Source organism: Mesoplodon densirostris, chromosome 2 (assembly GCF_025265405.1).
Source record: "Mesoplodon densirostris isolate mMesDen1 chromosome 2, mMesDen1 primary haplotype, whole genome shotgun sequence".
NCBI classification, from domain to species: Eukaryota; Metazoa; Chordata; class Mammalia; order Artiodactyla; family Ziphiidae; genus Mesoplodon; species Mesoplodon densirostris.
The window spans coordinates 9,588,377-9,612,073 of record NC_082662.1 but is presented as its reverse complement, the minus strand read 5'-3'; the positions used below and the strand labels follow the sequence as shown (position 1 = coordinate 9,612,073).

Sequence of the window (23,697 nt, the reverse complement as noted above, 5' to 3'; positions counted from 1 at the left end):
ATACCAGGAAGAAAAACAGAATCTAGTTCAAAGAGGCTAAAGCTCTTTTTACATGGAGAAGTCAGTCATTAAGACTTGCATGGACAAATCAATAACGCAAGTCAAAACCACTTTCCCTTCTGCTATTTCTATAGACCAAAAGACTTTTATTTTCCCCTTACATAAGCACAATTTCTTCCTTCCCCAAGTCACTTTACATATTAAAACAGTCTACAGCTGGTTAATTTTAAGAATCTGGTTTAATTCTAAACAACTTTTTTTTTTAAGGCAACAGAGACACCTTTTGGCCAATAAATGAAACTGCATGGTTACAGGAATACTAATATACAGCGTGCTGCACTGAGAAGCCACTATCTATTTATCTTCTCACTGATTCCTGGCTCCTTTGATGTTCGAAAGCCGACGTGGTCTTGGCCCAATGTCCACAGAAGGAAATGTCCTGATAAAGAAAGGCAAAGTCAGGGTCTGGATCTCGTACCTGAAATGCAGTTCGATCTGAATGGATCCTTGGGTAGTGCTGCTGTTCTTAGAGGGCTGAAAGATACAGGTGAATACGTTTGTCATGCCAGGACTGGTCTTCTGCCCAGCATAGCGGGTGTCAAAAGCCATCATGGAATGGGAAACCAAGTTAACGGACTTCGTTTGGTTGGAAAAGCTCTCATAGAGCAGTTTACATTTCTTGAAGTCAAATCTAAGGGAGAGAGGAGACAGATGTTGAACGTTTCCATTTTACAAAATTATGTGCATTTAAGATAAAAAAACAAAATCATAAATATGCCTAAGTTCTATGAAGAAGAATAACTTTCACTCTGAGATCTGTCACTGATTTTAACAGTGTCCACAAAATGGATTTAGTGTCACTTTGCCTTGCATCTCACTTTCCATTTCCAAGGAGATGCTCCTCCTGTCCGTGGGAACTTTGTGAGGAATAACAATACCACGTTATTTATTATATACTTGGCTCACTAGCATTCTCATTTCTCACCTAAGTTTAGTAAGACTATATATTTGTAATAATCCCAAAGGGATAATGAGGGTCCCTTTAGTCCTTCATCTGTCAACTCCTAGCCTGCGTGGAAGATTCTCTCTCTCCAGAATCTGCTGAATTTTTACATAAGACCACTAAAGTTTACTGGGAACTGCCACAACAAATAATACTCTTCATACAGAGAAATAATACAGCTGATACATCAACAGAAAATGCATCTGGAACTGCCACTGTTTTCATAACAGAGAAAGCTGCAATGGGCATCCATACAGATTTACTCCACGTTGGAAAACAACCTAAGGGCATAACCAGTCATCAGAAAAACCTGCTGGCTCACAAGACAATCAGTCTGGGACCCCGGCTCCACCACACCATGTTCTAATCAGCTGAATTAGATACGGGCCTGAATGCATTTTTAAGGGAAATACAAGATAGAAGATAGAGTGCTTCCATGGAAAAATTACTAGACTTGAAGTCCTGTTTTCAAATACTGAACCACTTTTCCAGCCACATGATTGATCTTACACTAGTCAAAAACTCTATCTGGAAAACAGGAGTAATATCTGCTCGACTTTACAGGGCTGTCAAAAGAAGAAAATGAAAAGACTATCAAGTGTGAAAATACAACGCACTCTTGAGGGTTTTATACCAGTAATCGCAAATTCCTGGCCTAGAATAACCAAGAAAATGACATAAATTAGTGAACTGCTGGGTAAGCACATGCCTTATCTAAAGGCTGCCCAAGTTGTTATTGTTACTCAGTTTCCAGATGCTTCCAATTGAGAACACGGGCCCAGTATTGCCAAAGCTTCTAAATTTTCAAAAGCTGAAATCCAAACTTTTTATGTGCAATTCCCCAGTTTTCAACTGTTGGCCAGTTAGGCAGTCATCACTGCTGCTCCAGAGAGCTCCGGGGCTCCCCCCATGCAGACACACAGCAAAACCACTTCCTGACTCCTTTGCACTCCTGTCGGACCACGTTCTAGCCCCACGGGGTTTACCAGGGATTCCACTGCCCTTCAAGACCACTCCAGGGCTATTGTTTTTCTTGCTGGCACAGCAAGCTGCTGTCAGTCAGGGTAACTAGAGCGAGCAGAGCAGCCCAAGACCCATAACAGACATGAAACACGAGGAGAAAAAACATCGTCACTGTTCTAAGTCACTGGTATTTTGGAGTGCCTGTTACTACAGCCTAACCTCAGCTATCTTGACTGATAGACTGATGAATTTAAACTTTTAAAAAGCACTGTGAAGACCAACAAAAAGCATCTTGCAGGCAGACCACATTTAGCTGTGAACCACCACTCTGCAACCTCTGTTCTACGTCAGAGCACAATGTGTGCATTATTTGTATTACCATTACTAACAGTAAAACAGTAGAATTAAAGCCATACCTGGCTAAGGACCCAGCACCTTCTTTTCCTTTTGGATCTTTCAGCTCCAGACTTACATTTACCATATCAATGAGGAAACACATGCACGTGTACACTTCTCCGCTCAGAACAGTCTGGAAAAGGAAAATGCTGATCAATTCACAGTCAATGCCAATCTAAAAATGGGGTCGATATCATGAGGTCTAATTTACTTGTGGTTCCTTCTTCTTTCCCCAGGTGACTTCAAGGAACAGATACACAGGATGACCATCAGCTGAGACCATGAGAGTTACTGAAGAACCTAACATCACACTCACATGAATCCTTGGGTCTTGTAAATCATAAGGCCGCATGAATTCCTCTATGGGCTCTCCAAGGTTGTTCTCCAATAAACCCCGGATCAGATTGTATTTGTACAAATCCAGAGAGCAGTGGACTGAGGAGAGATTGCCATGGATAGATATATCTGGCACAGTATGACTTATTTCTCTATGAAAAAAGGAAAAAGGTCACTTTCACAAACAAATCACTAACTTAATGTTGACATAGCTCACACCCAAATATAAGTGCTAACATGCACCCACCTACATTATCAACCAATTAATTTCTAACTTCCAATGACAAAAATTTCATGTGGGTTCACATGAAGCAAGTTCGTATGACTGAGTGTCATGCTTCAGCTACAAAAGGCCACTTTTCTCCCCAAATATACATTTAGAAAGTCCCCAAATCTAACATGAGTTAACTAAGTAATCTATTAATAAAGAAAAATCTCATGAGACTCAGAAATAGCTTAAACATTATAGCTGGGAAAGCAATAAAAAAAAAAAGATGACAAAACAAAAGGGAAACACACTCACAGGTACAAAGAACAGAGGGGTGGGGGCTGGGGCAAACACAGGCGAAGGGGTAAAGTGGTACAAACCTCCAGCTATAAAATAAATAAGTCATGGAGATATACGATACAGCAGGGGTCCCCAACCCCCAGGCCACAGACCGGTACCGGTCCACGGCCTGTTGGGAACCGGGCCACACAGCAGGAGGTGAGCGAGTGAAGCTTCATCTGCATTTACAGCCGCTCCCCATTGCTCGCATTACCACCTGAGCTCCACCTCCTGTCACATCAGCTGAGGCATTAGATTCTCACAGGAGCGTGAACCCTACTGTGAACAGTGCATGTGAAGGATCTAGGTTGCGCACTCCTTATGAGAATCTAAAATGGACAACCTGGAAGAAACTAACATATTTTTAGAAAGGCATAACCTTCCAAGACTGAACCAGGAAGAAACAGAAAATATGAACAGACCAATCACAAGGAATGAAATTGAAACTGTGATTAAAAATCTTCCAACAAACCAAAGCCCAGGAACAGATGGCTTCACAGGTGAATTCTATCAAACATTTAGAGAAGAGCTAACACCCATCCTTCTCAAACTCTTCCAAAAAATTGCACGGGAAGGAACACTCCCAAACTCATTCTATGAGGCCACCATCACCCTGATACCAAAATAAGACAAAGATACTACAAAAAAAGATAATTACAGACCAATATCACTGATGAATATAGATGCAAAAATCCTCAACAAAATACTAGCAAAGAGAATCCAACAACACATAAAAGGATCATACACCATGATCAAGTGGGATTTATCCCAGGGACGCAAGGATTCTTCAATATACGCAAATCAATCAATGTGATACACCATATTAACAAACTGAAGAAAAAAACCATATGATCATCTCAACAGATGCAGAAAAAGCTTTCGACAAAATTCAACACCCATTTAAGATAAAAACTCTCCAGTGGGCTTCCCTGGTGGCGCAGTGGTTGAGAGTCTGCCTGCCGATGCAGGGGATACGGGTTCGTGCCCCGGTCCAGGAGGATCCCACATGCCGCGGAGCGGCTAGGCCCGTGAGCCATGGACGCTGAGCCTGCGCGTCCAGAGCCTGTTTCTCCGCAACGGGAGAGGCCACAGCAGTGAGAGGCCCATGTACCGTGAAAAAAAAAAAAAAAAAAAACCTCTCCAGAAAGTGAGCATAGAGGGAAACTACCTCAACATAATAAAGGCCATATACGACAAAACCACAGCAAACATCATTCTCAATGGTGAAAAACTGAAAGCATTTCTTCTAAGATCAGGAACAAGACAAGGATGTCCACTCTCACCACTATTATTCAACATAGTTTTGGAAGTCCTAGCCATGGCAATCAGAGAAGAAAAAGAAATCAGAAAAGAACAAGTAAAACTGTCACTGTTTGCAGATGACATGATACTATAGAGAATCCTAAAGATGCCACCAGAAAACTACCAGAGCTAATCAATGAATTTGGTAAAGTTGCAGGATACAAAATTAATGCACAGAAATCTCTTGCATTCCTATACACTAATGAAAAATCTGAAGAGAAATTAAGGAAACACTCCCATTTACCACTGCAACAAAAAGAATAAAATACCTAGGAATAAACCTACCTAACGAGACAAAAGACCTGTATGCAGAAAACTGTCTAAGACACTGATGAAAGAAATTAAAGATGATACAAACAGATGGAGAGATATACCATGTTCTTGGATTGGAAGAATCAATATTGTGAAAATGACTATACTACCCAAAGCAATCTACAGATTCAATGCAATCCCTATCAAATTACCAATGGCATTTTTTACAGATCTAGAACAAAAAAAATCTTAAAATTTGTATGGAGACACAAAAGACCACAAATAGCCAAAGCAGTCTTGAGGGGAAAAAATGGAGATGGAGGAATCAGACTCCTTGACTTCAGACTATACTACAAAGCTACAGTAATCAAGACAGTATGGTACTGGCACAAAAACAGAAATATAGATCAATGGAACAGGACAGAAATCCCAAAGATAAACCCACGCACCTATGGTCAACTAACCTATGACAAAGAAGGCAAGGATATACAATGGAGAAAAGACAGTCTCTTCAATAATTGGTGCTGGGAAAACTGGACAGCTACATGTGAAAGAATGAAATTAGAACACTCCCTAACACCATACACAAAAATAAACTCAAAATGGATTAGAGACCTAAATGTAAGACTGGACACTATAAAACTCTCAGAGGAAAACATAGGAAGAACACTCTGACATGAATCACAGCAAGATCTTTTTTGATCCACCTCCATTTTATTTCCTAATGGAAATAAAAACAACAATAAACAAGTGGGACCTAATGAAACCTAAAAGCTTTTGCATAGCAAAGGAAACCAGAAACAAGAAGAAAAGACAACCCTCAGAATGGGGGAAAATATCTACCAACAAATCGATGAACAAAGGATTAATCTCCAAAATATACAAACAGCTCATGCAGCTCAATATTAAAAAAACAAACAACCCAATCCAAAAATGGGCAGAACACCTAAATAGACATTTCTCCAAAGAAGACATACAGATGGCCAAGAATTACATGGAAAGATGCTCAACATCACCAATTATTAGAGAAATGCAAATCAAAAATACAATGAGGGATCACCTCACACCAGTTAGAATGGGCATCATCAAAATCTACAAACAACAAATGCTGGAGAGGGTGTGGAGAAAAGGGAACCCTCTTGCACTGTTGGTGGGGATGTGAATTGATACAGCCACTATGGAGAACAGTATGGAGGTTCCTTAAAAAACTAAAAATAGAATCACCATATGACCCAGCAATCCCACTACTGGGCATATACCCAGAGAAAACCATAATTCAACAAGACACATGTACCCCAATGTTCATTGCAGCACTATTTACAATAGCCAGGTCATGGAAGCAATCTAAATGTCCATCAACAGACGAATGGATAAAGAAGATGTGGCACATATATACAATGGAATATTACTCAGGTATAAGAAGGAACGAAATTGGGTCATTTGTAGAGATGTGGATGCATCTAGAGACTGTCATACAGAGTGAAGTCAGAAAGAGAAGAACAAATATCGTATATTAATGCATATATGTGGAACCTAGAAAAATTGTACAGATGAACCGGTTTGCAGGGCAGAAATTGAGACACAGATGTAGAGAACAAATGTATGGACACCAAGGGGGGAAAGTGGCAGTGGGGGAGGTGGTGTGATGAACTGGGAGATTGGGATTGACATGTATACACTGATATGTATAAAATGGATAACTAATAAGGACCTGCTGTATAAAAAAATAAATAAAATAAAATTCAAAAAAAAGAATCTAATGCCTGATGACCTGAGGTGGAGCTGAGGCAGTGATGCTAGTGCTGGGGAGCAGCTGCAAACACAGATGATCATTAGCAGAGAAGTCTGACTGCACAGAGACCATAATAAATCAATTGCTTGCAGACTCATATCAAAACCCTACCAGTGAGTGGCAACTGAAAACAAGCTCAGGGCTCCCGCTGATTCTGCATTATGGTGAGTTGTATAATTATTTCGTTATATATTCCAAGGTAATAGTAATAGAAATAAAGTGCACAATAAATGTAATGCACTTGAATCATCCCAAAACCGCCCCCTACCCCAGACCGTGGAAAAACTGTCTTCCACGAAACTGGTCCCTGGTGCCAAAAAGGTTGGGGACCGCTGCTCCACAGCATGAGGAATACGGTCAGTAACACTATAATAACTTTGTATGGAAACAGATGGTTACCACGCTCATAGTGGTGACCATTTCATAATGTGTGCAAATGTCTGATCACTATATAGTATACCTGAAATTAACATAATATTGTAGAGCAACTATATTTTGATGAAAAAGAAAAGGTGACAAGCTCTTTATTCATTTAGTGGTAACTAAAGGCAGAACCAGTGTTTCATAATGAGCCCAGACGGGACATTAGGATAAAACCTGAATCAGTCACTCATTTCAGCTGAGATGGGTAGGAGTGAAGTTGAAAATGCCTGGGTGGGGGGAAGATACCTCATCCCAACACTGAAGAGCTTTTTCTCTACCCTCCTAGAGGTGAAGTGGGCACTGTGGATCCTGCAGACACTATGCTCTGAGTATATAAAGTAGAGGATTAGGATTTGAAGTGGAAGAGGAATACAAAAAACTACTTTGTCTATGGAGAAAAACCTACATATAAGGTGAAAAAAGACTAGTCACGCAATCAACAAAGAAAAGCTGGAAAGGATTACCAAGAACCTCTGGGTTCCCGTGTCTGTGGTGTGAGAAGCTGATAGAATACCTTGTGTTCAGTCGTCACCTTCTATCTGGGCTAACAGAGTATAATTATCTGCACATAAACACTGATGGAAGTGGGTAAAGTTTAGATAAACAGAGTAGTAAAGCACATTTTTTTTTGGAAAGCATTACTTGAAAAGAAAACAAAGTGTTTGATTTCTAAATAATGAAGCTCCTCTTAAGACTTCTAAGCCAGTAAAATAAAATACAGCCCATGCCAACCATAACTGAAAGCCAGCCAGGGAGCACTTGAATAACAAGTAAGAATGAAACACAAAAATCTCAGTGAGAGCGGCGAAACTATCATTAATCCAGAGAGAAACAAAACAGTGATATTAAATGACTTGCCCAAGCCCAAGAACTGCAAAGGGAGTAGCCAAAGAGGGATTAAAATCACACCCTGGAAAAGTAGTGACACTGCTTTTCAAAATGCTACAAATGAAAATCTCTTTCATTACTTTAAAGCCATGCCTCATCTTTCCCTGAAGTTAAGATGCAAATGTTGCTGCTTTCTCCAAAATTAGTGCTCCAAACTGAAAGGCATCACACACTGTAACCAGCAGTCCCAGTCCACGCACAGGAGCCAGGCGAGCATAAGCGCCACCAGAGGACCTTTTTAATATACACCTGAGGCTAGGCCCTGAGAGTCAGGTTCTGCTGGTCTCAGGTAGGGTCGGGAATGTTTCTTTTCAGTAAGTTTCCCAGCCAGATATGGAACTAATGACAACTGAAGCCATGCTCTGAACTACAGATATTAAGCATCCTGTGTTTTGAAGCCAATTAAAAGGTAAATTAGAGTCAGTTCATCAGTCTTTATATAGTACTTTCAGATGGCTTAACAGAGTGAAATGGGCAAAACGGCATCTAAACAATTATTCTCATTAAATGGAGCTCCAGGGTAAACAGCAATAGCAGGTCCAAAATCTACTGTATTTGGAACATAGAATCCAATGTCACTTCTTCCAAATACCTTCCCTGCCATCACTACCTCCCTACTCCCATCAAAATCCATGCTAAATTCATGGCCCTTCCTCTTTGTTTCCAAGGCACCCACTACAATCCTACAACACAGTTTATAACACGGAATCAAACACTAAGTTAGAATCATATACTTACCTTCCTATATCCCTCAACAAAATGTAAGCTCCATTACGGCAGAAGTTTTTTCTTTCATCACAGGAGCCCTCATGTCTAGCAGATAGTAGGGACTCGATAGATATTTGTTACATAGATGAAAAAATAAGTGAATACCTATGCCCTTCCAGACTTAACAGCACTGATTTCCAAGTTATTACGATTCTACTTACAACAGACAGTTATTTGAATATAAACCACTCACTTGTCCAAGTTCCTTTCCACCTGCAATTTCAGTCTACAAGGCTCAGTCAAGAGGCTTCCTCCCGTCTGTCGCACAAAATAGGAGGGGAAGATCAGGTCTCCACTACTGTCTTCCGAGGCCTTAGTATACTCTCGTGGGTGTCTCTCTGCAGCAAAGATGTCCATGTCTTGTAGATCGACGACAATGCAATCCAGCAGGCAGACGTGGTCTTCTACACAGACCCAAGGAAAGAGAGACAATGAAGAAAATGGGACCCGGAAAGGGCTGGACCAGAACAAAACTAAAAAGCCAAAAAAAGTTCATTTTGTCTTTGGAAAATGTTTAGCACTGCCTGCGTCAGAAAGCTGGGTGACCAGAAGTCTCCACTCTGGCACCAAGACCTCCGTCCACAGTGCTCCGCAGGTTGGCCATCTCCGGGCCACCACCTGCGTGCAAGCACGTACTGTGCCACGTCCCCTCAGCGCCTCACTGCTGTCCCGAGACACTAACTGGGGCTAAAGGGCTTCTGACAAAAAGGACTTAATATGCTCCCTCCCAAGGAGATCCCACAGGGGTCTTGTGTAGAGATAATGTTACCCAAAGGTTTACAAAATCTTCCAGCAGCAAAATTATTTTTTCCAAACAAACATCACACGTAACCATTTCCACCAGCACTGATCTAATCCAAACCACCTCCTTTCTTGCCTAGACCACCATAAACTCCCCTCCAATATACCCATACAATTCCAGTCTGCCCTCACAAAACCATTCTGCTCACAAAATACCTCAGTAATCCTTAAAAAAATAAGTGGGACCAAAACATTCTCTTCCTTTATATACTTTGATGGCTTTGTTTAATGCAAAGTTCTTTCTGTGAAACTCCCCTAAATCCCCGTAAAGCCCTGCATAAGCCCAACTGCCTACTTTTCCAACCTCATCTCAAGCCATTCTCTACCTTGCCCATGAAGCCTCGGGCTCACTGGCCTTTGTTTCCCCCACGTGCCAGGCTCCTTGCTGTCTGAACAGTCTTACCTACAGCATACCCTCCTCTCTCCTTCTCAACTGGGTCCTGTTCTTTCGCTTTACACCATTCTGTCTCTCCCATAACATTTATCTTAATCTGGCAATATTTAGATTAACATTATCTTAATCTGTCAATATAAAGCTTATTTAATGGCTTTCTCATATCATTCACATGATGGCAGGAACTATGTCTAATAGTGTGTTACTATACAGGAGAACATAGTGTGTTAATATATAGGAGAACAAAACATTGTTAACACCTGGATTAGGCAGGCACTAATTGAATTACTTCTTGCCTTGTTACTGCATTGATAAATATGTGAAGTAGACAAAAGTGGAGCTGGTCTGGCAGAAGGGGAAAAGGAATGGGAACAAAGAAAGGGCTTCAGAGATTTCCTAGGGTTGTCATGGAATCCCAGGGATATACAGAAGCAGTTTGAAAACCACTACCTTAACCCAATCTTAATCACATATAGAATTCCAGAAACAAACAGCAAATCAGGAGGAGAAATATTGTCAGGAAAGAGATCTTTCTATAAAACATCCCAAATCACTTCTTATAGGCTTCTAAGTATATGTAAAATTGGCCTTATTCCTAATCATCATTGTCACCAGGACAACAACAGCAACAGAAGACGTGTATTGAGTGGCCGTATGTGTGCCCCCAGCCCCACCCCACCCCATGCTGTATGTATTTGTTATGCATATATAGACTGGTAGGCAATATCATGTAGGTTAAGACTGCAGGTTCTGGAGTCAGACTGCCTAAATTCATAGTCCAACTCTACCATTTACCATCTACATCTACAAAACTATGGTCAAGTCACTTAATCTCTCTAAGCCTCTGTCTCTTCATCTATAAAATGGGGATAAAAATAAAACTCTATATCATGAGGATAAAATGCAAAAATTGATGAAAGAATGTGCCACAACGTCTGGCACGTAGTGAGTGTTCAATACCCAGTCTTTTACTGAGGACTACAATAATCTCCTTTAATCAGCAATGTAACCATAAACCAACTTTCCTGTCACCTCTGGGACTACAAGGCACTACAAGGAGTTAACCAGTCCCTGCATCTATCTAACAAAAGACGTTCGGCAGCCTCCCTCAGCTAGCGTCCCACGTTTCTCCAAGTCCAACCACAGTGGACTGATGTTCATCCACTGATTTTGGGGGCTAATCATATTCTGCTTCCCACACTCCTTGGAGCAACACTTCACTTATCCAATCCATCACCCATCCAGAAAACCAAAAGGCCAAAATTAGGCTTGCATCTGGAATGGCTAATTGTCAAATTCTAGAGAAGAGCCCAATAACTGGGCAGTTCATGTCTTTCAAAAACTGTCACTCATAGTATTTTCTCTGTTACCTAATTCACACTAATATTTTTTTCAGAGTTCTTTTTTATTTTTTTAGAATTAAAGCGTGACTTGCAAGAATGTGTCTAAGGATGCAGGAACTGTTCTAGTTATACTCACCATCTGGCGGCAACTGTTTTGACATGTAAGTCCTAACAGACAATCTAAATCTCTCTACTTACACCGTCTTACCAATTTAACCCTACTCCAGAAGTCACCCGATGTTAAATCTACATCCTAACATTCGTAAGCCTTCTAAATCAATATCAAAATCGGATTATCACTAAAGACATGCTACCACTTTGTGGGCACCTGCCTGTACGGGACGCATCGCCCCCCTTGGGTTCCTCCAATGGTCTCGTGCATTTGCCCACCTTCATCATGCAGCTCCGCTCTCCTCTTTTACCTGGACTCCTGGAACCCTGACCAGCAGAGGGTGCGGCTTGCTGCCCTGGCTGCCTGGTCGAAGTACTTGGCACAAACTCGTTCTTCTGGCTGCCTGGACTCATTCCAACAGGAGGCATCATGAACAGCCCCTCGGAATGGGTCCCTTTCGGGTCCTCCATGCTTGTCATTTTCCTCACACTGTGTTTGGGAGTACCAGTTGGAGAAGCTGAAGGCACAGACTCCTGGGAAGAAACAGAAGAAAACTAGAAGGCAGGAATGGGAGTGACTGTACCTACTATCCTGGAAGCCCCGTCCCAGTCCCTGGACTCTTCAAAGACTCTATACCACTTGGTACCTCCCAAGCCCCCCAGATCCCATAAACAAAAGGGTCACAGGGTCATGATACTTTCTGCCACATGTAATTATTTGCAGAGATATTACATATAATTCAGTACCTGTTGAAAACTATAGCAATCTTTTGCAGGAACATATTTGATCTTTTGGCTTAAGAGCAAATGTCAGGATACTAATCACTGGTGGTTTAATCTAGGTCAAATACAACAAAAGCAAATCTCTCAGCCATATGATACATTGTTGCTTTGCTGGAGGGGAGGTGCTTACTGTTCTAAGAAAATGCATCTAACAGCAATAGGGAATAAAGCCATTGTAATGTGTTTGTACTTTACAGAAGTCTCCCCTCCTGTGTTTACATTTCTCATCTCTCTAAGTAACTGCAAATGAAAACAAAATGGAAAATATAGGTAAGCCATTTGTATTATGCTTCTGTTCAAGGGCATAAAAATTAAGGGCAAATACAGAGGAAAATTAATTCTGTAATTCTACTGAAAATAATATACGCTTTTCTTATATACTTAGTACCTTCAGTTAATTGCTAACGGGGTAAATCTTTTTCACCAGAATGGTTCAATAATTGACGTTTAAACTTCCCATGGTTCCTTCCCCCAAGCCTCAGAGCTACATATCCAAATGGCTTCTGCAGGGTTGGTTTGTTCTCATCTCTCCCCTCTCACCAACAAGCTGGAAGGAGGGGAAGAACTGTTTTCCTTTCAGTACTGCTTTATATGTGTATTCCTCTCAGCATTTGAAAACGAGGTAATACTGTTTGCCTTCACAGTTATCTTGAGTAGTAATTACAAGTAACAGTGAAAGTTCTTATTTTTTGCAATTCGTTTTTGCAAGGCAAATTGCTAGGTAAACGCCACTATTTAAGCATTTTGACATTAAAAACCTTCCCTCTTGCTTAGTTTATTTAAACTCTAGAGAGTATTTGTTGCTCTTTCATTTGATTCATCTCTCCATCCTCTCTGAGTGGGTTTAAATAAATCAGTGGCTTGAGGAGATTAACTCAAAGCTTTTGAAAGACTTAGAAATCATGGTTTAAGCACAATCTATGATTGAGAAAAATGAAAGGAAAAACATATGTAAAAAATTCAAACCTGCGCTCATTTAAGACATGGATTTATGTAAAACAATTCCAAACACACGGGAGTCATAGAATTCAAAGGCAAATAACCCCTCTGCAAGCTTTGATTTCAGGACTATTTCCTGTCCTTTAACCACTGGAATGCATACTAGACAAACCTCACACGTGCAAATGCATTAAAGGGCAAATGTAAAGCAATTTTTGGAGAAGAAAGTCACTACTCGCTTCACACAGGCCTAGATCAGTGGAACTTGACTATACATGTGGAGAGGTAAGTTTCACAGATAAGTTTATCTGATTACAAATACTTTAACAAGTGACACACCCCAAGCAGCCCTTATGGAATTCTACAGAACCACCACTGGTATGTAACAAGATAAAGTTTTTCTAGGATTTAAGGAAATAAAATAAGGTCATCAAGAAAGTACTATCTAGGGCTTTAAAAAGAAAGAAAAAGAAATTGCTTTTAATGATCCTTAACAAGGGCTTCTCTACACAAGAGGGAAGTGATTTGCCAAAACAGGGAAAAGTGATAAGCAGGCTTTCCCAAGTAATGAAATATTTTAAAGAATTGTTTTTTAAAATTTTCTTTTTTAAGCGTATGAATGTGAATTGACTGCTGAATCCCATAAGGTTTTTTCAAATAACCAGGAGGCAAAAAAACATATTATACCTTGAAGAAAAGGCGATCCTTGTATGCAGTGCCACTGAAAATCAAATCCTCAAAAACAAATACAGGGAAATTTTTTCATTAAAATGCTACAAACTACGTGCTATTATTTGGCACACTTAACAAAATTGAAACCATTTTGCAAAAATTTCTTGAAATATTTTGGCAATTCTTCTTTAGAAGCTAAATTCAGACGCAGCTCATTAAGCTCATATTTAGATATATCTGACAGAGAAAGTAAGTCCTTATCTTTTCAGGAAGGGGAGAGAAACGAACATGGTATTATTGAACTTGATCACCCATTCCGGCTCTAACTGATCTCTTCCTAAAGATTTAGGCCTCAAAACAAAGATTTACCACAAACAAATATATTCCAAAGAACTAACTAAAGGCTGAAAAGACAGTTCCCGGGAAGAATTCAGCTCTCCCTTGGGCAGTAAGGGCAGCAGAGTTGGAACAGCGAGGCAGTACCCTGAGGTGTCAGCGGGAACAACATTCACGTGTCAACACCAGCTCTGACACATTTGTTCCATATCTAGTCATGTTAATTATAAACACCTCGCAGTAAGGAAAAGTAACAAATTTTAGAAGCAGTTACAAATCTTTCTTTCTATAAATGGATCTTTCTTTTATTTTCTTTAAGACTTAAGTCAGTAAACAGCAAAATGCTTATCACTCAAATATGAAAAGAGATTTTCATTAAGACCAAGGTTACTAGTTCTCTACTAGGCCTACTGTGAAAGGCCAATGGTGATTTGTTTTATTTTTACTGTCTTAAAAAAAATACGTTACGTGGAAGCCTGTTTCTCACTCTGGCAGGAAGGCCTATTGTTCCAACGGCAGGGCTTCTGACCACAAGGTGAACAAGCACGTTCTCAGCCATCAGCTGTCTGAAGATGGGGCGTGAAGATGAGCAAACCTGGTGATGCTCTTCCTTCTGCATTGCTAATCACTGCTGTTCTGGTTTCACCATGTGCTCTGATCACTAAATCTGGTTCATCTAAGAAGCTGTAGTGAGGTGATATAAGGACAACCTGCCCTCTAACCATCACTCAAACACCCCCACTCTGGGTCCTGAGCTCCGGGTTATGACACATGAACACGGTTCCTGTGGTTCTCACTGGCTCGTCTTCACTCTCCTCCTCACTCCACCCATTCCCACTCAAAGAATCAAATATTTTTGGTTCAGGGTGTTTAGGTTAGAAGTAGTGAATAAATGGCTAAGTGAAAAGTGAAACAAATGAAGAAAACTACAGACATAGTAATTTGAAAATAATAACATTATCTGAGTTTAGGCATTACCAACAAATACAGTCTTCCTATTACTTTCTAACCCGAGTTGAGCTCCTTGGCAAAGGCCTGGCAAGACTAGCAGCCTAGTCACTCTCTTCCGTTTTCTTTTCTTCCTACGCCTAGAGAGGCGAACAGGACCTTTTCTGTTCAAATTTGTATCTTTTCTGTAATAAACTCTGGAGTTCTTCCATCTAAGTTATTTTCATGAACTCACTGCCACATCCTTTAGAAAATTCAGAAGCGCTGCAGCTATTAGGCAAAGGACCAGTAAGACAGCAATAGCCTTTGCCAGTTTATTTTCCCCTACATAAACCTCATCCTAACACTGGGAGGTACAATCATACCGTGGTTAAGAGCATGGAGTATTGAAAGCAGACACACCAAAGCCGAAGGTCCACACTGTACTCCTCACTAGATGTTTAATCCAAAAGAAATCATTTAACCTAACTAAGTCTCAATTTCTTTTTTTTTAGTTTATTTATTTTCTTTATTATCATTATCATTATTAGTATTTTGGCTGTTTCGGGTCTGATCAATGTGAGAAAAGCAGCTGAATCTCGTTTCCATGAAGGGACTCATCCGCTCCCCTGAAGGGAGCAGTATTAGAAGAAACACTTCTGACTCCTCTCTCCGTATCGTACCGGCCCCTTCACAAGGGATGCATATCGATCCACGTGTTTAATGGAGATGGTGAACAGCAAATACTACTTGCCCATGTTTTTTCTACTGAGTGGTTGTCTCTAATCCTGTGGCTCTCTGCAGCCTGCAGGTGAAAACTAGGTGTTTATTCATAAAGCTTGCTAGTGCCTACTCAGTCCATCAAAATACCACCTCGGATTGAGAAGTGAGCAAGTAATGATGGCTTGATCTTGGTCCCATACTCCAATCAAGTTTCATCAGCCAAACCAATATTTCAATTCCTGTGGTAATGAAATATATTTGTTAAAAGCACGGATCCTGGGCTTCCCTGGTGGCGCAGTGGTTGAGAGTCCGCCTGCCGATGCAGGGGACACGACTTCGTGCCCCAGTCCGGGAAGATCCCACATGCCGCGGAGCGGCTGGGCCCGTGAGCCATGGCCGCTGAGCCTGCGCATCCGGAGCCTGTGCTCCGCAACGGGAGAGGCCACAACAGTGAGAGGCCGGCGTACCGCAAAAAAAAAAAAACAACACATCTACAGGGACTTCCCTGGTGGTCCAGTGGGTAAGACTCCGTGCTCCCACTGCAAGGGGCCCAGATTTGAATCCCTGGTCAGGGAACTAGAGCCTGCATGCATGCCACAACTAGAGTCCTCATGCCGCAACTAAGAAGTCCGCATGCTGCAACTAAAGATCCTACATGACACAACGAAGATCCCACGTGCCACAACTAAAACCCAGTGCAGCCAAAATAAATAAATAAATATTAAAACACACACACACACACACACACACACACACACCTAGAACATAAGACAGTCTCTAATTCCAGCAAGTTACTCGTCTCCTCAACTGCAAAAATGGGTGGGACCACCTCCAAGGTCCTATCAGTGCTAAGTCTGTGATTTACTAGGGTTTCCCATTTTCATCATGTATCTCAATGAGTCCTAGCTTTTCCAAATGTAAAACGAAAGCACCAATCCTCATCCCAATTACCTCCAAACATGTTGTAAGAAATAAGTGCTAACGTACTTTTAAACTGTAAAGCAGTATACTCCGTACGATTTAATTATTAAGGTATTTTTAAATGGCTTCAGATAAGCCTTGGGCCAAATCATGTCTTCTGAAAAAAGCCACATAGTATAAAAAGTTGATTACTATAAGTTCAGTCTATGAGGAAAGCATTATAAAGATGGTTCTGTTGATTTGTTTGCTAAAATAAGTTACTACATACAGTTAGTAAAAGTTGTAATTTACACTACCTCTATGAAAGGTTAATTGAAATGTTAATAAAATGTCCAAAAAAATATTCTTCAAGCCACATATACTACAAAAGTAACAGTGGTTAGGAATCTTCTTATGGCAGCATCTGAATTTTTCAATTGGCATTCCAATGCCAGGTGAACTGAGAAGGGAATGGGTGCTGACTGCTCACCTTATCTTGTAAGGTAAAGGTCCCAGGAATACCAGCAAAGAGAAACTTGTTCTTGACTTTCAACTTCCCCAAATTTGCTACAATCAGATTATTTGATCTGGAACTTTCTGGGATAAGCAGAACAGGAGCACCAGCCTCAATATCCAGGAGAACCCGTGAACAACGCTGGGCTTGATCTCTCACCTGAAAGAAGAAGGAAAATTGGATTAGAGGTTCAATTAATTCCCTAATTTTATAATCAAATAACCTCAAGTTTCCAAAAGTTTCATGAATTTCTAAATCTAAAACAATTAAAATCACACAGAATATATTCTATGAACACCAAGGAGTTAAATTAGAAATCAGTAACAAGAAGATAATGGAAAATCCCCAAATATCTGGAAATTAGACTATACACTTCTAAATAACCCATGTGTCACAGAAGAAATCACAAGAGAAATTAAAAAAGTATTTTGACCTTACTGATAAAGAAAACACAGCACATTAAAATTCATGGAATGCACTTAGAAAGGTACTTAAAGAAAAATGTTTAGCATTAAATATTTATTCTATATTAAAGATTTAAAATCAATAAAGCTTCCAGCTTAAGAAGGTAGAAAAGCAAAATAAACTTAAGTAAGGAGAAGGAAGACAATAATAAAGAGCAGAAACCAGTTATTTAGAAAACAGATAAACAACAGAGAAAAATCAATTAAATATTTCTAGAACACTCTACCCAACAACCATTTTACATTCTTTTCAAGTGCACACGGCATGCTTGTTAACAGTATGCATGGGCCTAACACAGGCCTCCATAAGTTGATTGAAAGTATAAAACTCTACCTATATTAATCAAGAAAACAGGAAGGAAACAAAAATCACCCCTATCAGGGAAGAGTCAGGGACATTGCTAGAGAACTTAAAAATATTAAAAAGATGTGGGAACCTATGAACAAGTTCATGCCAACAAACTGACAATTCAGATGAAGTAGACAGATAACTTAAAAACACATGCAAACTATCTAGAGCTAACATCATATATGTAACATCTGTGAAAGACAATGTTTCCCCTCTAAGATAAGGAACAAAGCATGGATACCCACTCACACCACTTCTATTCAACATTGTAGTGGAAGTCCTAGTCCACACAAAAAGGTATACAGGTTGGAAAGGAAAAAAGAAAACTCTCTTATTCACAGACAACATAATAATCTATGTAGAAAACCCTAAAGAATCTAAAGGAACTACAATAAGTAAGTTCAGCAAGATTGGAGGATATGAGGTCAACATGTCAGTATATGAGTCAATTATATTTCTTAAACTTTCAATAAACAAGTGTACATTGAAATTTTTAATTGATACAATTTACAATAGCATCAGAATTGTGAAACACCTAGGGATAAACTTAACAAAAGATGCGTAAGAACGGTATACCCAAAACTATGAAACACTGCTGAGAGAAACTGAAGATCTAATTAAATGGAGGGATATACCATACTCAAGGATCCGAAGACTCAATATTGTTAAGACGTCAATTCTCCAGATACATGGATTCAAGGCAATCCCAATCAAATCCTAGCTGACTTTATTGTAGAAACAGACAACCTGATTCTAAAATTTATGGAGAAAAACAAAGAACCTATAATAGCCAACACATCTTTGAAACAGAAGTTGGAGGACTTACACTATCTGATTTCAAGACATATCATAAAGCAAGAGCAATCAAGACAGGGTGGTAAACAATTAAATATAAATCAGTGGAACAGAATAGAGAATAAAGAAATACACGCATACATTCTCAACAGAAGTGTCAAGGTAATTCAATGGGAAAAGAATAGTCTGAATACGTATATGGGAAAAAAATCTCAACCCTTACTTCACAATATAGACAAAAATTAACTCAAAGTGGAAGAGGTCTAAAATTATAACACTTCTAAAAGAGGAAATAGGAGAAATTTTTTTGCCACCTAGTGGTAAGCAGAGTTCTTTCACAAAACACAGAGCACTAACCTAAAAGAAAAAAATTGGACTTCATCAAAATGAAAGACTTCTGGGACTTCCCTGGTGGTGCAGTGGTTAAGAATCCACCTGCCAATGAAGGGAACACGGGTTCGAGCCCTGCTCCGGGAAGATCCCACATGCCGCGGAGCAACTAAACCCGTGCACCGCAACTACTGAGCCTGTGCTCTAGAGCCCGTGAGCCACAACTACTGAAGCCTGCATGCCACAACTACTGAAGCCCGTGTGCCTAGAGCCCATGCTCTGCAACAAGAGAAGCCACTGCAATGAGAAGCCCATGCACCGCAACAAAGCGTAGCCCCCATTCGCCGCAGCTAGAGAAAGCCTGTGCACAGCAACAAAGACCCAATGCGGCCAAAAAATAAATAAATAAATTTAAAAAGAGAAATTTAAAAAAAAATGAAAGACTCCTGCTTTTCAAAAAATAGTATTAAGAAAATGGGAAAAGGTCCAGTGGGTAAGGCTCCATGCTCCCAATGCACAGGGCCTGGGTTCGACCCCTGGCCGGGGAACTAGATCCCGCATGCATGCTGCAATTAAGAGCTCGCATGTTGCAACTAAGAAGTCCGCATGCTGCAACTAAGACGCCCACATGCCACAACTAAAACAAAGATCCTGCATGCCACAACGAAGATCCTGCGTGCTACAACTAAGACCCAGCGCAGCCAAAAATTAAAAAAAAAAAGAAAATGGGAAAAAAACCTATAGACTAGGAGAAAATATCTGTAATACATATATCAAAAGTCTTATATCCAGAATATATAAAGGAAGAAATAATGTCAATTCTACACAAACTATTCTGAAAATAGAATAGGGAACACTTCCCAATTCATACTACAAGGACAACACTGACCAGTTACCAAAACCAGAAAAAAGGCATTCTTTCCTTTTTAAGAAAAGAAAACAACAAACTAATATCCCTCAGGGGCATAGATACAAAATCCGTAAGATACTGGAGCAAATCAAGAAAACTATAAAAGCATCCACAGACAATAAGGAAACGAATGAACATGGCTGTATTCTGTTGTAATAGCAAGTTGGCCAGTGGCTACCAGGATGCAGGAATTAGGGCTGGGAGACAATTAGCAAACGGACACAAGCAAATTTAATGCCCCTTTTATAAAGGTCAAACAAGCAAAACAAAAGATACTGTATACAAAGTTTTCTTTTAATTTTAAAGGGACTAGTCGACCCAAAAATCAGGAGAGGGGTTACCTGAGGCATTAAAAGAATGAGATAGGCAAGGACCACATGCAAGTCTTAGTAATGTTTTAATTTTTATTTTGGTGGTGGGTTCATAGACGTTCCTTCTATTATCACACTTCGTAATTTATATATATGCTACAGATATTCTTTATATGTATCAAATACTAAATTGTTTTTTTTAAGTTTCTAAAGAGAGAAAAAAAGGTTACATACTCCGTAATTATAACCATGGAAACATGTATAGGGAAAAAAGATGAACATAAAACATACCTATGGTGCTAGAAAACTGTTATTTTTTCCAGATTCCCTACAATTTGACTGTACTTTTTTTTTTTTTTTTGACTGTACTTTTATATTTAAAAACAAATACCTTCTCTATAACATACACAGGAAACCAGTAACATTGGTTGTTGCCAAGGACAGAAATTGGGTGGCTGAGGAAAAGTAATTGAGAAAGAGACTTTTCTCCAAGTGTCCTTTTTTACTTTGATTCTGTACTAAAACAATATACAACATATTCAAAAAATTTTAATTTAAACTAAAACATAAAATTTTTAAGTGTTGCCACTGTAAAGACTTAAATTTTAATCTTTTACCTAATAAAGCTTAAAAATAAATAAATAACAAGTTTTACAAAGAACTACATTGTAATTGTTTTCTGTGGTTCCCAACCTGTGTGCCAAGACACCACAGGAGGCTGCCTCACACTCACAGGTGCACTGCCAGGACATTTTAAATCTTTGAGGGAAACACATCATCTGTTAGACACTGCACAAACTACTAACTTGAGATGGTTTACACTCAATGTTAGATCATGCTACATTCCTTTCAATGATGTCACACCTTTGCAAAGCTGGGTCTTAAGCAGTTGCTGCTATAAAAAGCAAGTACCATGAGAAAATAAATGTGGAAAAGGAAATGAGGGCTGTGATGTTCAATCTGATTCCAAGTGTGAGAAACTGTTCAGTGCCCAAGAGGCACATACATCCTACTAGGAAGGAATTACGGTTATTTAAAAATGAAATAAAAATCTCATTTTTCACTTACGTGTTTTTTTTTCTAACAGCTACTAAGCTGTTGGACATATATACTTATTAAGTTGTTTAGACTTCATTACTTTGGAAATGGAAAGACCATTAGGTGTTTCTTTTGGCCTAGGATGTATCACGGAAAAAATTCCAAGACATTAAAGGGAGCCATGAACTAAGAAGTTGGAGAACTATATTTGAAAAAAATCCTCTTTCTATAATATAATAGATATGTTCTTTGGGACCACTTTCCAGGAGAAGTAACCCCACTGAAGTTCTAAAAGGGACCTGAAGTCGTAAGTGTTATCCATAAACTTTGTTTATCTTTTTTAGAGCAAGCTAAAGCTAAACTTTAAAGGAAATTAAAACACGATATGATGAATAAGGAATATAAGCTCTCCGATTACAGTAAGATTTCTGTAGATAATCAGCTGCCTGGAAGACAGTAGTAAGCTTAAGATTACCTAATTACCTTCACCTTTTTCAGTGAAATTTTCCAGATTTACCTCTAGAGATTTAAAAGTTCTACTGATCAGTCAAACTGGAAAAGCATCTTGGATCAATGACACTACCTACCGTCTGCCCCTCAATAGCAGCTCGCTGGCGCCCTAACACGTCCTGCAGCTGGGTGAAGTGCTGGATGAAGGCCACCACCTCCGCCTGGAAGCGCTGGGTGTGCACATACTGCACGGAGGCCATCTGGAGGCTCACTCGAATGTCGTACTCCCTCCGGAGCAGCGGGTCGGGCCGGCCATATCTAGGAGGAAGGGCAAAAATGTGAGTCAGACAGCAGCAAGATGCAAATTAGTATTTGAAGAAAACTTGGGCTGACTTGGGGGTTTCCCTAGAAAACAGCTTTATTAAAATGGAAATCCACCAATCAAGTTTCAGAAAGCAAACTCCAATAATTACTTCCTTTCTAAGCTCCCACCATGTGTTGAGCATGTTAAATAAAAGCCTGGCGTGATGGCTAGGGCTACGAACAGGGGGACAGCTCCGGGCGCTGAACCCGCTCATGACTCCAGAACTCACTCAGAAGCCACCTGTGGTTCAGACCTTTCCCCTGAGGCTCTTTTTCCCTGCCTTTAAGGAAAAGTGACTATTCCTGCTCACTCTTCTAGCAAAGACTGTAACAATATGGGCTTGAAAGGTAATAAAAATAAGACCACAAAACAATTGGTAAAGAAAATTAGGCAACAGAACCAAAGTTTCTGGGGCAATCTGTCTTCTGGAAGCTGAAAGAAGTCTTCTTTTTACTTCAGTGAAATGCAAGCTAAAGAGTTTTAGCATCTACATTCACAGATAAATTAGAAAACTTTTACAAATGGTTTTAAATTTAATGGAACATGATGCCATAACAATAAATTATTATACAGGACACCGTCACTGGGGAAACGATCTCGTATTAGGTGAGCACCTATTTTGTGTCAGGCAGAGAGTTAAGAGCTTTACATTAATTATCTCATTTATTAGAGACCATGCCACTGTGGTAGATAACAGTGCAAACAAATCAATCTAAATTTTCAGAACAGTATGATATACTTCCTCTGGAAGAAAAAGTTCTCAGACATCTTTAGGGACCATTTTTCTCAACTCTGGTTGAACAACGAAATCACTCTGGCAGGACTTCCCTGGTGGTCCAGTGGTTAAGACTCCGTGCTTCCAACGCAGGGGGAGCGGGTTTGATCCCTGGTCAGGGAATTAAGATCCCACATGCTGTGCGGCGTGGCCAAAAAAAATTTTTAAATCACTTTGGCAAGTTTAAAAAAAAAGGAATACTACCACAGACCAGAATATTTGGGGGCAGAGCTGGATACCTATATTTTCTAACAGCTCCCTGAGAGGTTGAAAAACCAGCCTTTTAAATCTTTCTGCTTTCTGAGAAAACCATTCTTTAATAACTACATAGGCTAAAAATGCCTTCTAAGTTCTAAAATTCAATATAGATTGTGTTTGTACTGGGAAAAATGCGTAAAGTAATTTAAAACCCGTATCTTCAACAACTTTCTCAGGCTGATATCATTCCAGAACATTCAGAGCTAGATGGAAACTGATCCAACATAGTCCCCTCAATATTTCAATAGAAAAACTGATGCATGGAGATTAAGTGACTTGCTCAAAGTCACATAACAAGTTGGTGTGAAACCAGACTGTAATAATAATCACAATTATTTCAATCATACCCCATTTATTTATTAAGCCTGAGTAGTCCACTTCAATGCAGATCCATTTTAATATAAATCAAGATTCCCCATAACTAGATCAAATCAATTTTATGTAAGATGTTACGATTTTTTAAAACTTTTATTCATTGTTTAGCTGACAAGAATTTGAAACAACAAGCAATTATGACAAAATGTTAAGTGAGAAAAGATC

General features: G+C 39.7%; 1 protein-coding gene across 4 annotated transcripts in view; it reads right to left on the bottom strand.

The window, feature by feature from the left end:
- Window positions 1–23,697, bottom strand: part of VPS13D (vacuolar protein sorting 13 homolog D) — a 247,335-nt gene that overhangs the window by 178,129 nt on the left and 45,509 nt on the right. For all 4 annotated transcript variants that reach the window (XM_060088995.1, XM_060088992.1, XM_060088993.1 and 1 more), the window contains exons 24-30: window positions 21,898–22,078; window positions 17,090–17,272; window positions 11,631–11,853; window positions 8,864–9,074; window positions 2,679–2,850; window positions 2,383–2,495; window positions 479–691 (exon numbers count right to left, since the gene is read on the bottom strand). In XM_060088995.1, coding sequence (XP_059944978.1) covers window positions 479–691; window positions 2,383–2,495; window positions 2,679–2,850; window positions 8,864–9,074; window positions 11,631–11,853; window positions 17,090–17,272; window positions 21,898–22,078 — 1,296 coding nt within the window. The remainder of the gene's footprint in view (window positions 1–478; window positions 692–2,382; window positions 2,496–2,678; window positions 2,851–8,863; window positions 9,075–11,630; window positions 11,854–17,089; window positions 17,273–21,897; window positions 22,079–23,697) is intronic.